The sequence below is a fragment of the Quercus lobata genome, chromosome 9, assembly GCF_001633185.2.
Source record: "Quercus lobata isolate SW786 chromosome 9, ValleyOak3.0 Primary Assembly, whole genome shotgun sequence".
Classification (NCBI taxonomy): Eukaryota; Viridiplantae; Streptophyta; class Magnoliopsida; order Fagales; family Fagaceae; genus Quercus; species Quercus lobata.
Genome location: NC_044912.1, coordinates 54,415,656 through 54,431,270, shown reverse-complemented (window position 1 = coordinate 54,431,270; position 15,615 = coordinate 54,415,656). Strand labels below are relative to the sequence as shown.

Below are 15,615 nucleotides of genomic sequence, written 5' to 3'. Positions count from 1 at the left end.
AAAGGAGAGTAGAGGGGAATGGTTATCCTCCACTTTGTTTGGATGTTTTTAAAATTAAGTAAGGGAGAGGGGAATAATTAGTCTTTTCATTTGTAATTTTGTTAATATAGTAAGGGTAAATTTGATATTTCATTTGGTCAACCATTTTATGCTCCACTCTCCCTCCAAATCTCTCCAATTTGGGGGAATTAAAAATGAGGGTTGAAAGTAGTTCAAACCCCTCCAAATCCCTCTCCCTCCTTCCTTAAAAAACATCCAAATAAGGTATTTAAATTACTCTCCCTCCCTCTACTCTATTCCCCCTCCTTTTTTAAACTTCCAAATAGGCCATTAGATTGATTTTTAGAAACACACTAATTTGGTTTTTAACCTTTGGATAGAATTTAGATATTATTTCTCTTATTGTTAACGGACTTAATATTTTCTAATTAATTCAACAATGTGGTTACATTGATCGATGAATCACATAATTGAATTTAATTACTTGTAAAGAGTAGAGACAGATAACATTTTTGTACTATACTAATACACAGTCAAACTTGAAAAGGTGTATGAGGTGGTAAGGTAGCTGTTTTTGGTTTTGGACAGTACGTAGTCTCGAATTCCATATTGACCTTGGATATAATCTTAATTAAAAGGTCTGAGTTGGGTCAGCAGGTTGCCCATTTTTTAACACATGAACTTTTTAATTTGTGTTTTTTTTCCCCTCACTATTCAAAACAACTTACCCTATGTTTGGAAGTTTTGAGAGAGAGGAGAGTAGAGGGGAGTAGAGGGAACGAGAGTAGTAGAAAGGAGAGTAGAGGGGAATGGTTATCCTCCACTTTGTTTGGATGTTTTTAAAATTAAGTAAGGGAGAGGGGAATAATTAGTCTTTTCATTTGTAATTTTGTTAATATAGTAAGGGTAAATTTGATATTTCATTTGGTCAACCATTTTATGCTCCACTCTCCCTCCAAATCTCTCCAATTTGGGGGAATTAAAAATGAGGGTTGAAAGTAGTTCAAACCCCTCCAAATCCCTCTCCCTCCTTCCTTAAAAAACATCCAAACAAGGTATTTAAATTACTCTCCCTCCCTCTACTCTACTCCCCCTCCTTCCCCCAACATCCAAACATAGCATTAGTTCTCTACACTTTTATTTCTCTAATTTTCTTTATATAAATTTTACTTATTTATTGACCATTTTTCATTGTATACTAGTAATATTAAAATTTTGCATTCTAGTTAAAAATATTAATGAAATTACTCACCAACTTGAGGTGCAATTTTTAATTATGAATATTTCTACAATTGGATCTACAACTCAATGCAATTCATATTAATTATTTACTTATTTCTATTTTACCTAAAATGTTACTATGTTTTATTTGTAAATCTTTATATATTTAGTTAACTTTATATGTAATCTAATTTTATTTATATTTTACAAACAATAGGTGCACCTGATGAGGCTAATAATGTGATATGATCCACATTTTGTTTTAATATTCTATTGTATTGTAGTGAAGATAAGATATGTAAATAACTTTAGATTGTATAACATTAAGTGTTTTACGTATTATTTAATTTGGACTACATAAATTTAAATATTTTATGTATTATTTAGCAATTATTATTATTATTATTTGTTTATTTATTCTTTTATTTGTATTGAAAGCAACAAAGATTAAGTTTCATTCTTTTATACGTATATAAATATTTTCATATGAAAAAAATATAGGTCATATTGGGTTGACCCAAACATTAAAAATCCAAGTTATAAGATTGGTAATCTGTTTAAAATGACCCATTCTTTACCTAAACTTATTTCTAACCCAAGTCCAGTCAGTTCAAATTCAATCTCAATTAACCTGATCTGTTTGCCAAGTTTACAAATGAGTGTTCTTTTGTAATTCTCTAAGGACACTTGCATTTTGAGCAATCCTTCATTCTAATAAATATTCATTTTATTTCTTCAAAAATGATTTAATTTAATTGATTTTTTTTTATAATTCAATACTTAATTTTAAAAATATAAAAAAAATTTATTTTTTGATTTTATTCTTCAAAATAATTTAGGAAAACAAAAAACAAACACGATTATCAAAGATAACCTAAACCTCTGACATATCAATTCAAAATACAAAAAATATGGCAATTTAAAAAAGAAAAAAAGAAAAAAAGACTAAGACTAAACTCAATTTATATATATTTGTGTTTCTTAAAAGAAAAACATAATAGATGATATAGCAGTTGGGGTCGGCGAATAGAGACAGAGAGAAAAACCCGAAAAGCCCTAGAAGATTTCTTGATGGATCCTCCACCGGAACAAGTCAACTACATCTGCGGAGGTATCATAGACTATTTGGTTTTCCTGGCAACCAAACATAGACTTATGATTTAAGCATTGATAGTGATTAATGGGTTTTACAGATTGTGGGATGGAGAACACTCTGAAGCCAGGTGATGTGATACAGTGCCGAGAGTGCGGTTACCGCATCTTGTACAAGAAGCGCACTCGCCGCAGTAAGCTACTTTACTCTCTTTAAATTTATTTATTTATTTATTTGATAAACTGTAAGGTTGTGCTGATTTAGATTTATATACTTGTTGGGTATGGTAATAGAGGGTAAGAGAGAGTGTATGACTCTGGATATAAATATAATAGAACTGCAGAGAAGAATACATGTAGTTAATTTTAACTAGTTTCTTGAGAATCTGTACCCAACTCCATAAATTTTGTGACTAGGGCTTGCTCGTTCTTTTTTTGTTTTTGTTATTGTTGAGGGTTTTAAGAACTCAAGACCGAGTCTTTCATATTAGATTCCACCTTTCATATTTAGAAATGTGGAGGTTTTCACTAGTATACCAACTTTCATATTTAGAAACGATTAATGTAAAGAATGGGAAAGGGATTTAGAGAGTAGGATTCAAGGTCAGCTGGGCCTCCTAAGAACAAGAAGAATAGAGAGAAGATTCAAGAGAACAGGGGAAAGAATCACTGAAGAATACATCTATTTGCTTAAGTTCCTTGTGTGTACAAGTTGTCGCCTCTTATACTACTCCTTAGCACCTTACTTCTGTAATTAACTCCATCCAGTAACTACCACACAGCTATTAACTAACTTATTATACCAACTGTCAATGTAACTAACTATAACAGACTCATATTCCAGCTATCAATGTATATCAACGTGTAAACAAGTGTATCAATGTGTAATCCTAACAATACCCTTCCCTTTAGAAGACCTTAGTTCTCTCCTTTGTAATTAGTTCTTTGTTGGTTTTTGTTTGTTTTGTTGTTTTTTCTATCTGTTTGTTTCTTTCTCTGTTCTCTTTGTTCTGCCTTATGTTTTTTCATGAGGTAGCTTCTTGAATATACATCTTTCTTACTTATCAAAAAAAAAAAGGTGAGGGAATCTTTGCTGCATGATATATAAACTCTCCCAAGTAGCATCTTTAGGACCTTCCCTCTACCATTGGATTAAGGCTTGAGTGATAGTTTTGCCATGAAGCTGATGAGTTCTTTCTTGTAGCACAACTGCTGGTTCTGATGTGCCTCCTAGGCATGAGGATAAACTGTTTAGCCCGTCAAGGGTGAAAAGCTCCTGGATTACCCAGTAACTAGTTCTGGCAGGTGGGGTCAATTGCCCGTAGGAGTTTGATTAATAGTGAGGATTGTTGTACAATATGCTTTGCAACGTGCAACTAATCTGAGAGAAGTTCTCCTACGTCATCAAAAAAAAAAAAAAAAAACTGGGTCATCAAAAAAAAAAAAAAAAACTGCTGGTTCTGATGTGACAGATCCAACTTATATGACACCTCACCAACCCTCTACAGAATCTGAAATGGGCCATAATACTTAGGAGATAATTTCTTTACTTGGTGGTGCTTTAGGGATTTCTGTTTATAAGCCTGGAGTCTGAGAAACACCTAATCACCCATTGCAAAACTCCTTTCAGTTATGTGCTTATCAGAATACAACTGCATACTTTCTTGAGCTGCCACCAGATTATGCCTCAACAAGGAAGTTAATTGTTGCCTTGATTTTAGATGGGCGTCCACACTTTCAACCTTTGTTGTTCGAGGAACATAATCCATAATCCTAGGAGGTGGATATCCATACAAGACCTCAAATGTAGTAAGCTTGAGAGAGGTATGAAAATTGGTGTTAAACCAAAATTCAGCAAGAGGTAACCATTCCACCCAAGAAGCTGGTTTATCAGCTGCAATTGCCCTCAAGTAATGGTCAAGACTTTTATTCACAACCTCTGTTTGGCCATCTATCTGAGGTTGATAGGCTGAAGACATGGCCAGTTGAATGCCTTGAAGCTTCATCAACTCTTGCCAAAAATGAGAAGTGAAAACAGGGTCCCTGTCATTGAAATTTGAAGTAGGCATACCGTGCTATTTGAACACATGTTGCATGTAAAGGGCTGCTACATTAGAAGCAGTATATGGATGAGACAAAGCTACAAAATGAACAAACTTAGTAAACCTTTCCACAACCACTAAAACCACATCCTTCATCTGAGATTTTAGAAGACCCTAAATAAAATCCATGCTCATAGCTACCCAAGGCGTCTCTGGTATAGGTAAAGGTTGTAACAATTAATAAACCAACTGGACTGCAGGTTTCACGCTTGATCCTTTGACAAGTGTGAGCCTTTGACAAGTGTCACACTCCCTGACATACTTCTTTACATCAGCTCTTAATCCAGGCCAATAAAAGTCCCTTTGGACCCTGTGTAAGCTCTTGAGATAGCTTGAATGACCTCCCATAGGACCATCGTGAATTTGCTGCAAGATTCTGTCTTCAAAGAATCACAAATACCCAAATAAATTCTGCCCTTATATAAAAGCAATCCATTCTGTAGAGTAAAGCCCTTAGGACCATCCACCCCTGATTGAAAAGCCTTCAAGATACTCTGGATAAATGGATCTGCAGCATAACTAGCCTTGAGTTGGACTAACCAATCAGGAGTTGGAAAGGAAATCATACACAATATACAATCCTGAGAAGGAATTTCACCAGCCTCAACCTGCCTGGACAAAGCATCAGCCACCACGTTCTCCTTTCCTTTCTTGTATTCAACAATAAAAGCATACCCTAACAGCTTGGTAATCCATTTTTGTTGAGCTGGATTACCAATCTTTTGCTCCATAAGGTATTTAAGACTTTGCTGATTTGTCTTCACGAGGAAAGGCCTTTCCACCAAGTAGGACCTCCACTTGTGTACAACAGTAACCAAAACCAACAATTCCCTCTCATAAGTTGATAATGCCAAATTCGTACCCTTAAGGGCTTGGCTGTGAAAGGCTATAGGCCTGCCTCTTGCATTAACACAGCCCCCAACCCTCTACCAAAAGCATCACACTCTACCATACCATAAAGGGTTTATCAAAATTTGGTAAAGCTAAAACAGGTGGATAGGACATATATGACTTAAGATGTTGAAAAGCTAAATTAGCTTCTTCATTCCAAGAAAAAGAATCTTTTTTTAATAGTGTAGTCAATGAGGCTGCAATCTGCCCATACCCCTTTATAAAGGAAAGTGCTAGTAAAATACACTAATAATCAATATTCAAGGAATGCTCAAACGCATCGATTGCAAAATATATATTTGTTTGACATTTTGATTTGTTGAGTTCAGCAAAAGATGAAACAAAGGGCATGATTTTGGTTTCTGAGCTGTGTTAGGTTCCAATTTCATTCTTGGATTATCAATTGTGTCAATTTAGTACCTAAAGTCATGAAAATGGTTTACTGTTACCCTTGCCCCCACTTTCCTTTCAGAAATCAACTGATTTTTGTATAAGATTTTGATAATTAATTTCGACAGTGAGGGTAAGAGTTACATTGAATTGTTTGCAGAATCTCAGGGATTAAATTGACATAATAAGTAGTTTTGGAATGAAATTAACTTTGATGCATAGTTACTTATCAAAGAAAAAACTATGATGCTTAGTTCAAGGACCAAAATAATTGCTTGACCTAAAACAAACCTCACACTAAATGTCTGGTAGCATATGATGTGCTCATAGAACATTGTTGGTTCAGTTTCTAAGAGTCTTCATTTGACATCTTTGGTTTAAGTCTTACGAATCCTGGTTTCATGAGTTATTCTGTTTTTGCATATACAGTGCCTGCATTTGGTTGATAGCACTGGAGGGATAATGCTAGTGTATGTTGTGCAAATTATTGGCAAGCTTCCATGTGATATATATTTTATTTTTTTTGACAAGTAGTGTCTTTATTGAAAAACTACTTTATGCAAAAGGAGCACAAAGAAATCAAAAAGGACAAGGAAGAAAAAGAAGAGAACAAAAAATTAGTTACAAAAGACGAGAACTAAAGAATTGAGATTGCTATGATATGCTAGTCATTCACTGGTAACCCTTTTCCTAATAGTTCTACCTTTTGGGATTGATGGTTTTGAACAAATTTATTCCAAGGTGTAGTTCAAGCAGAGCTCTTTGGCTCTTCTTTTTTTTTTTGGATATACTGAACCCACTACCTCACCATTCACCTTATTCTTATTCTTATCTGGAGTTTTAGAAAGCCCTTGTGCTTTCAAACAGACTTCACTAACAGATGTCTTTTGTAAATTTTTTTTTAAAAAAAAAACACTATCTAATGTAATATGGTTAGAATATGGTAAGTGCTGGGTGAAATTCTAGGTTTTATATTCTGCTGTGCATCTCAATGTTTTCTTCTTTCTTGTGACCTTGTTGGAGCAAATCTTGTTCTTGTAAACCTTGTTGAATTATCTGGTTTTGCAATGCATGTTGCATTGAACAGTGAATTAATATGGTGTTTTCCGTTGCAGTTGTTCAATATGAGGCACGCTGAAGAAGAGAAGTGAGGAGGGAGGCATGGGCATGCAGCAGCAACAACAAAGACAACAAAGACTATCTGTATTGGGTCCATTTTACAACTTGTTAATATGGTGGTTTAGTATGTAGTCATAGAAGACTAAATTATAAGTTGCACTGTCTAAGTTTGGGATCATTGGATTTGATCTTCTGTGATTAAATTTATTTTTTTGGACCTTAACGTTATATAGTACTTAGATTCCGATTTGATTCCTTCCGTTTATGCCAAGGTTTTAAATTCCGATTCGTTCCAATGCTCACGAATTCCAGCAGTTCCAGTCTCAATTCCAAGTTGTTCCAGATTGTGTTAGATTTTTTATTTTATTATATTTTTTAATTTTTTAATTTTATTTTTTTAATGTGCACGTGGTTAAAAAAAAAAAACCATTGGTGTCAGGCCTTCCTTAATCCTTTAGAGACTACGAGTGGGATAGAACATCCATCAAAACGATCATTCCATCAATTTCAAGAGTTTCTACTGACTGAGAGAGAAACTTTTGGTCTAAGGCCTTGTTTCATCCTTTAGAGACTACGAGTGTAATAGAGGGCTCTAAATGAACTTAGTCAGTCATGAACAATTTGGGCTTAATTTGATAAAAACCTTATTAATGTTTGTTTGTTTATAAACAAGCCAAGTTTATTTATAAACAAGCTGAGCCCAAGCAAAAAAAATTGTTTACGAACAAGCTCGTGAACTATTAGGCTTAAAACAAAACAATTCAAGCATAAATTTATTTATAAATTTATGTGTTAGCTATATATACTCATTACACATATTTTAATAATGACATGACTAACATGGGACTACTACCTATTAGTCTATTACCTTAATAGGCTTAATTTTTTCTTTCCCTCAAATTTGACCAATAAGCAATAACCACTTTAGTCTATAGTTATATTAAAAAATAAATTAATTAATTAAGTGTGCCACATATAATCCTCTTTATCAATTATCTAAAATAAAGTTATGAAGTATTTTCTCATATATAATAGTTATAAACAGGAATTTTTCTAATTCTTCACCATTTAACGTGAATGTAAAAATTATACTTTGAACAATTGCTAAAGTTGTAGATAAGGAATGATGAATAAATGAATTTAATTATCTAAAATTTTAATTTGAATAATGGCTAATCATAAGTATGACTAAATGCATGATAAAATGAGTATACTATTTTCTTTTTTCATAATTTTAAAGATTTAAGCATTTGATAATGTAATTTTTTTAGATGTCAAGCTCAAAAGCTTGGCCTAAGCTTGAGTTTGAGCTTGATATTAAGCTTGAGCTTGGCTTGACTAATTAATCAAGCCAAACCAAGCCAAGTTCAAACTTTTTGGCTTTCCCACGAGATTGTGCTCAAGCACTATTTTTAAGTTTGTCACGAGCTGGAGCCAAGCTTGAACATGCACTACTCAACAAAGCTTGGCTCATTTACAACCCATATAGAGCATCCGTCGACAAAAAGATCATTCCATCAATTTGAAGAGTTTCTACCAATTGAGAGAGAAATTGGGTTTCAGTTTTGAAAGAGAAAGAACCCAAGGGGAGAGAGAACTATAGATTGTAAATCCCACCAAATGAATTCACAATTGCCTAGCTTCACAAAATTGTAAACCGCAGCCACATGTCCCTAGCAAAAAATAAAAAATAAATAAAATAATGGAATATTGAAATTAAATAAAAAGAAGAATAAACACAACTCATACCAATAACAGCTTATTATACCAAAACTAGTAAACTTTTGAATTTGAAATCTAAGATGATAGGACTGATGCGTAGGTAGTTGTTGTTGCGGGGTTTGATGGGACCATGAATGGTGCCGTCGGGAGCACAAACAGCAAGATCAGCAATGATGTCTCTCTCTCCTCAATTTTTCTCTCTCTCAACTAAAATCCAATTTCGAGTGAAAACTTCACGGATGGTTTTTTATGCACCCACATGTGTGTCACATGATCACCGTTAGTCAATTTAAATAGGAGACTAATAAAAGTTTCAATTTAGCACATTTGTGAAGCTCATGTACTAAATTGGTTAAAATGAAAGTTCAAGGGGTGTAATGGCCACTACCCCAAGACTGGCTCTAATACCACAAAGGGAGGCAGAACACAGCGCTGAAGGTGGAAGCACAGTAATATTATATTGAAAATAAAGTAAGCAAAGTAAAACCAGCCAAGAATGCGGTAGCAACAATTTAAAATAATATAATTGAAAGTAGAACCAGCTAAGAAGGTGGTAGCAACAAGTATATTAAACAGAAACTCAACGTAGTTAGATTGAAAATAATATAAAATCGTCCAAGAAGGCGATAACAGCAAATATAATAAAAACAAAGCTTAAAGTAGTTATTATTGAAAATAGATAACAATACTTACAACAGTAGTAGTTACAGGATTGAAACAGTTCAACAGTACAAGGCTTGAAACTAGTTCTAGTTACAAGATTTATAAGGAAATAGTGGTAGTAGTGGAAATTCTAGAGAGAAATTCTAAAGGAGAGAAGTAGGCCTAAAGAAAATTCTATCTCTAGAGAATTCTGAGTTTAACATAAGGGACATCCCCCCTTAAATAGGCAGAAAAGGCATAATGAACAGTAACAGTGAACAGTAATCATGAACAGTAAAAAGTGAACAGTAATTTTTCACTTTTTGACTCTAATTAGCATGAGAAAGGGCATAGTGGAACTTCAGTTCAGACTTCATCATTTGGCATTTTATGCCGAAAGTAACATGAAGAATCTTCAAAAACAACATCATTTGCGTGGGCCAGCAATGTAATACAATAGTGGAATCTTTTACCAGGGGTAAACATTGTAGCATTTTGGCCGTTGTGCAGGCCAGACAAATAAGAGAATCAATCTTCCGCTAAATCAGGAGTATCTCCATTATGACCAAACAATTCCTAATTGTTGAGGAAATATGAGTTTTGTTTCAGAAGACAGTTTATCTTCTGAAACATGATTGTCAGTAGCCTCGAACATCAATAGGAGGAAATATCATCAATAGGGCTTAATGGGTTATCATGTGCATTGGTTGTACCAGCATGGCTTAATCAGTATCAGGGGCATCAGATGGGTAGCCATCATAAGGATCCCATGGGGGGTCATCATTACATTCATGCTCATGGTAAATAGCATACTGATTACAAAATCCACAATATAGAAGTGGTTCATACTTTGGGTTTTCACCTATAAGATATTTTCTGGGATCTGTATGTTTAAGTCTTCTTAGATTGTGGATAGCAGTATCATAAGGCCGAAGACCAAAAACAGAAATCCTGTCCGTGCTTCCTATGAAATGGTAATCTTTCCATAGGTTTTGGATGACTTCGAGGATTTGATTATTGAAATAACTTCTCCAACATTTAGCAAGAGAATAAAGGTCCCTGAAGGATAGGCAGGAATCTCCTTCATACCATTGTCCTTGATGGGTGTACCCATTAATAAGAACGAGATGTTTGGAAGGTTGAACATTCATCCAATTATCTCTTTTCGATTTTGGTAAGGTGCTCCAACATCTGATGGAAAGAAAAGGACTATTGACTTGTGAAACAACTTTTTGGATAATATGAGGGAACTGGCTAATCTGGTCATGGCTTGTTAGCTAGATGAACCTAGTAAAGCCATATTCAAACATCTGGGACAGCCAATCGAGGTCCCTGTCATTATCATTTGTTCCATCTTCATAATTGACCAAGAGACCTGGAAACTGATGCTTCTTTTCATACATTCTAAGGCTGCTCCCAAAGTGTTCTTCCTAGTCCAGCTGCATAAAGATGTTGTCAAAATCATCTAAATCATCAGGATCATGAATAGTGATTGTAAAAAGTTTCTTGAAATATTTGAACCATAGGTCAAAATACCTGAACATAGCCTTGCTTTCTAAAATACTAAATCGTATTTCAGTTGGCAAGCTGGCAATAACACTTCTTAACAGAGATTGGGTCTTAAGACTCAATCTTGCATAATCGGTGCCCATAATAGTCTTTTTATCCATTGAATGGATTTCCTTTTTCCCAAAGAGTTGACTAGTGTAGGGCTCATTTGTAATATTTGGGTGGTTAATAGGATGACTTCTAAAAGCCTCATTTTTTGAAACAAGGATAGCATGGTGGCTTGTATAAGCCTCATTTTGTGTAGTAAGGTTAATAAGGTGGATTTCAAGTGCTTGGAGGGTTTTTTGGAAAAGAGTACGGTGGTTTATAGCAAAAGCAGCTTAGAGATTATCAAGGATAAATTTGATAGAATTTGGTAGTTCTGTATAGGTTCCATTATGGAATTGTAAACTCCTAGACAAAACTTCCTACAAAGCAATTGCCATGTCACCACTGGAATATGTCACCTCTATCAGGACAAATTCTTGAAGGGATGTTGATCTGCTAGGTTTTATCCCAGAAGATGCGCCTTCATGCATTACAAAAGGTTGTCCCACTGGGAGCCTTTTGTCTTGAGAATAGCCATGTGCAGGTGCTTCTCCCTTGTTCATCCTCTCTGTCAAGGAAGTCATATTAATCCACTTACTAGTGGTATAGTATTATTATTCCACTTATTAGTGGTACTTATCCACGAGACATGCTCCGATTCCTACGAAGAAACATTGAGAATGTTAGGACAGTCGGTAGTGGTTAACATTTTGGTACTATGAACATTACCTTTAAAAACATCTATGGGATATTGGCAAGAACCCATCCTTGGTTCTTGAATAAGCACATTAGTAAGAAAATTTTGAACATAATACAGATTAGTAATGTGTCTTCTCTTATGCCAAAAAGTATTAAAAACATTATGCCAAAAAGCATTTGGAATATCAGAGTAAACATCATCAATCAGAATTTTCTGAAAAATTATCAATTTTTTATTATAATAATCTATTAGAAAGCTGTTCAGCAATTTTCTTGTATCTAACTTCTTGCTTAAGGAAGTTTAGATGTTTGGTTTTAGCATGAATCAGATTTAAAGCATCATCAGTATCAATTTCAAACTTTGAAGCAAATTTGAATTTTACTTTCTATCGAAAAGGATCAGTAGTCATTCCATCATGCTCAACAAGAAAAGGATATAAAGCATTTATAAATGGCAAACCAAGAATCACTTTATCAGTCATATTTTTAACAAGAACAGAAGGAATCTTGAAGCAGACATTACCATGGCAAACATGAGCATTATTCAATTCATATTTAATCTTCATTTGAGTACCATTAGCAGAAACCAATCTTTCAGTTGATTTTTCAAAATATTTTGAAGGGATTAATCCTTCTTGGATACAGTTCATATCAACACCAGAATCAATCATAGCAATAACATTGAAATGATAATCATGGGAAACAACAATTTTAACCTTTGTAAACCATTTTGGAGGAAGCATTTTGTTAACAAGATTAAGTTGAGAATCATTGAAAACATTAGCAATACCTTTATTAGAAAGAAGAGCATGTTGACTGGATTCATCTCCATCCTTGTGCTCATCTTGTTCATTATTAGATTGATGTTTATCAAGGTTTTTATCAATTTTCAACAATAACAATTCTTGTTTAAGATTATTTTTATCACTTTTAATGTTTTTAAATTCATTTTTTAATTCAATTATTTCTTGTTTAACAACAGTGATTTCATGTTGAAGATCATTAATAGTTAAATCTTTGGATTTCTTTTTATTAAATCTTTCTAAAGTTTCTTCAAAACTTATTGTTGATTTTAGCTTTTTAACATTTTCATCTTTTATTAAATTTTTCTTAAGTTTATCAAGATATTCTTTTTGCAATTCAGGGTTTTCAATCTGACTTATCAATTTTATTAACAAGCTTTCATTTTCTTCACTTTTGGTGAGAACATTAACAGTTTTAATAACATTACAATAGGAATATCTACAACCAATTTTTATATTAGGTGAATCAGAAGAGTCATTAGCAGATTGATAGCAAGAATTAGATGAGGAAGAAAAATCCTCTTCCACGGAATCAGAAACATTGTTTGATTCAAGGATTCGGAATAAATCTTCTTGATCTTTATCATCAATATTTAACATATTAAACTTATTTTTTAACTTACCAAGTTTTTGCTTACAGTCTTTATTGTAACTAGTCGCGAACCCGCGTGTTGCGCGTGATAATTATTTTTATGGTGGTTTTATTAATTTTTTTTTTACAATTTAAACTAATTTAATAATGAGTAATGTATTTCATAATTATATTTTTATTTATTATTGGAACAATCGTAAATGTAATATAAGAACAATCCAGAACACCAAAAAAACATAAACTAAAAAAAAAAAAAAAAACTTAACAATGATTAATTGAAACAATATTAGGTTAAAATTTTGTTTTTGATAATCTATTAAGGTTATTTTCTTTGTAGAAATTATAATTTCGGCCACCAAAAACATATTATCAAATAAACAATTATTGGCAAAATCTAAGAATTAAATTTCTATACATGCATTGTTATAAAATAATAAAAATTAAAATAAAATTGTAAAAGTTAAAATTTGTCACCTAACTGATTATTTTCGTTTGGCTAACCTTTAATTTTATTTAAATGAATGGCATTATAGAGTACTTCTAATATAGCTATTAAGAGTACTTTGTCCACCACAAAGGATTAGAAAATAAACAAAAATTAGTAAAGTCTCATAGTTTAACATCTAAATTGAGCACTATAAAAAATCATGATATGTAACAAAATAAATACCAAATTATCCAAATCATGCTATGTAATAGAATAATATTATATTTTTATGTGCTATATTTAATTCTTTAGAACACAATAGGATAACATTTAACAATCAAAGAAAAATTAAAAAAAAATAATAATAATAACAACAATTTAAAAAACAAAACTAAATCGCATTAACCCAAAATAGAGTTTTAAAGAATATAAAAAATTATCAACCTAAAGTAGAGATGCAAGAAAAATAAAAAAATCCACCAAAAAATCTAGACAGAGAGGGAGAGAGAGTACCACTTTTTTGTGAAGGAAAACTATGCATAGAATAGAAGAGATAGTAACAAATTTATAGTAAGAGGGTGTGAATAGGAAGAGATAAAAATAAAGGAAGATGAAGGGAAAGAGGAAGAATGTTATTAATATAGAGGGTAGTGGGGAGATGAAGGGAAAGAAGAAGAATGATATTAACGTAGAGGGTAGTGGGGAGATGAAAAAGTAAGAGAGGGAGAAAGATTGAAGAAGTAGTGGGAAGATGAAATGGTAAGGGATAGAGAAATGTTGGAGAAGTGTAAATATTAAAAAAATAAATGTTAAAAACAATTACAGGAAAATTGGAATTTTTTTTTTTTTTTTTTTTTTTAAGCTGAAGAGGCTTACACAAAACCCTAAAGCAAAACTGAAAAGGCTTTGGGTTAGGCTTGATAGTGGAACTAAATAAATAAGAGGTGAGCTGGATTAATTATACAAATTTATTATAGGGTGATAGTGGAAGTAAATAAATAAGTAGTGGGCTGCATTTATAGGGCTGAAAATTGTAAAAACCATTTTAAAATTTTAGGACAAATTATATTTAAAATAAATAAAAAATGACGTGGCAGCTGATATGGCGCAACGTGAGCAGCAGCATTAAACGCTACGCTTCAGCTTTTAGTAATATATAGATGTCCAGGTTTACCACAGTTAAAACATTTACCTTTACTTGATTTCTGTTTATTATATTTTTTAGAAACATTTTTCTTTTTAGCATAAAAATCATTAGGTTTAACATAGTTGGTTCTGTATTTTTTATATTTTTTATGGTTATAATTTTTGTGAATTTTACCATGTTTTTTACCCTTTTGCCTGGAAGGAGCAATAGGGGGTAGACCATATTGTTCACAGAAATTACCCATTTTATATTTAGCTTTTCTTTTATTTTTTTAATTGGTAGTTTAACAGTTTTTCATCATTGCATATATTAATACCAAGTTTTTTAATAGTGCTTAAAATATCACCATAAGTTAAGTTATCATAATCAATAGAATCATTTTTACCAATTAACTCTTGTTTTACCTTATGAGCAAAGATATGAGGCAAACCATCAATAAACTTTTCTTTCCAATAAGGCTTGTAGCAATCTTTCCGAAGCATAACTCTGGAAATGGAAACATCTTGGTACCATCTGTAATCAGACATAGTAGGACATCTCAAATTATTTAGATAATCAGAAATTCAAGATGAAATATTAGATGGAGTACCAACAAAGTGTTTAAGAACAGTATAGATTAAGGTATTGACACCATCAGGAATACCTCAACCAATACTTTCATAAAAAATAGGCAAACCTTCATCATTCTTTTTAACAGTTGTTTTAATAGATTCTCAAGAATCTTCTATGAGATATGAATCCCACCATCCACGAAGAGTGTCAGAAAAACCAGTAACAAGAAGGTCAACAATTTCAGGGTGATCAAGATTATGGTTATTCATATAAGCAATTCCAACCATAGACATATGACTCATTTTATTAATGATTTCTTGTTCAAACAAACCATCAATATTCCATTCATAAATTTTATCAGCAGAAACAGAAAATTGTGTCTAAAAAGATCTTTCTTCAAACTGCATATCAAGAGGAGTAGGTCTTGAATACCATTTTTTTTGTAAAAGACATGGGAATGGGTTTTCCAACAAATCTTTTAATTTCTGGTAAATCATCATCAAAAACCTTTTTAACAGAAACAGAAGATAGATTCCAATTTTTCCTTGAGCTGTTCATTGTTTTAATTTAGTCCTTGAATGTGTTACCCATACTTTGTACAACAATTGCAGACATTTTGG

At 32.6% G+C, this 15,615-nt stretch overlaps 1 protein-coding gene across 1 annotated transcript; it reads left to right on the top strand.

The window, feature by feature from the left end:
- Positions 1-2,210: 2,210 nt before the first annotated feature.
- Positions 2,211-7,104, top strand: LOC115959533 (DNA-directed RNA polymerases II, IV and V subunit 12). The gene is made up of 3 exons (XM_031077973.1): positions 2,211-2,332; positions 2,415-2,507; positions 6,812-7,104. Exons 1-3 carry the CDS (start codon positions 2,293-2,295, stop codon positions 6,832-6,834), a joined length of 156 nt encoding a protein of 51 aa, XP_030933833.1. The 5' UTR covers positions 2,211-2,292; the 3' UTR covers positions 6,835-7,104.
- Positions 7,105-15,615: the final 8,511 nt, after the last annotated feature.

Excerpts from the sequence above, each read along its gene's own strand:
- LOC115959533 (XM_031077973.1), top strand. The coding sequence starts at position 2,293 with ATGGATCCTCCACCGGAACAAGTCAACTACATCTGCGGAG. Across the intron at positions 2,333-2,414 it reads AGTCAACTACATCTGCGGAG|ATTGTGGGATGGAGAACACT; the intron begins GTATCATAGACT and ends TGGGTTTTACAG. Across the intron at positions 2,508-6,811 it reads CAAGAAGCGCACTCGCCGCA|TTGTTCAATATGAGGCACGC; the intron begins GTAAGCTACTTT and ends TTTCCGTTGCAG.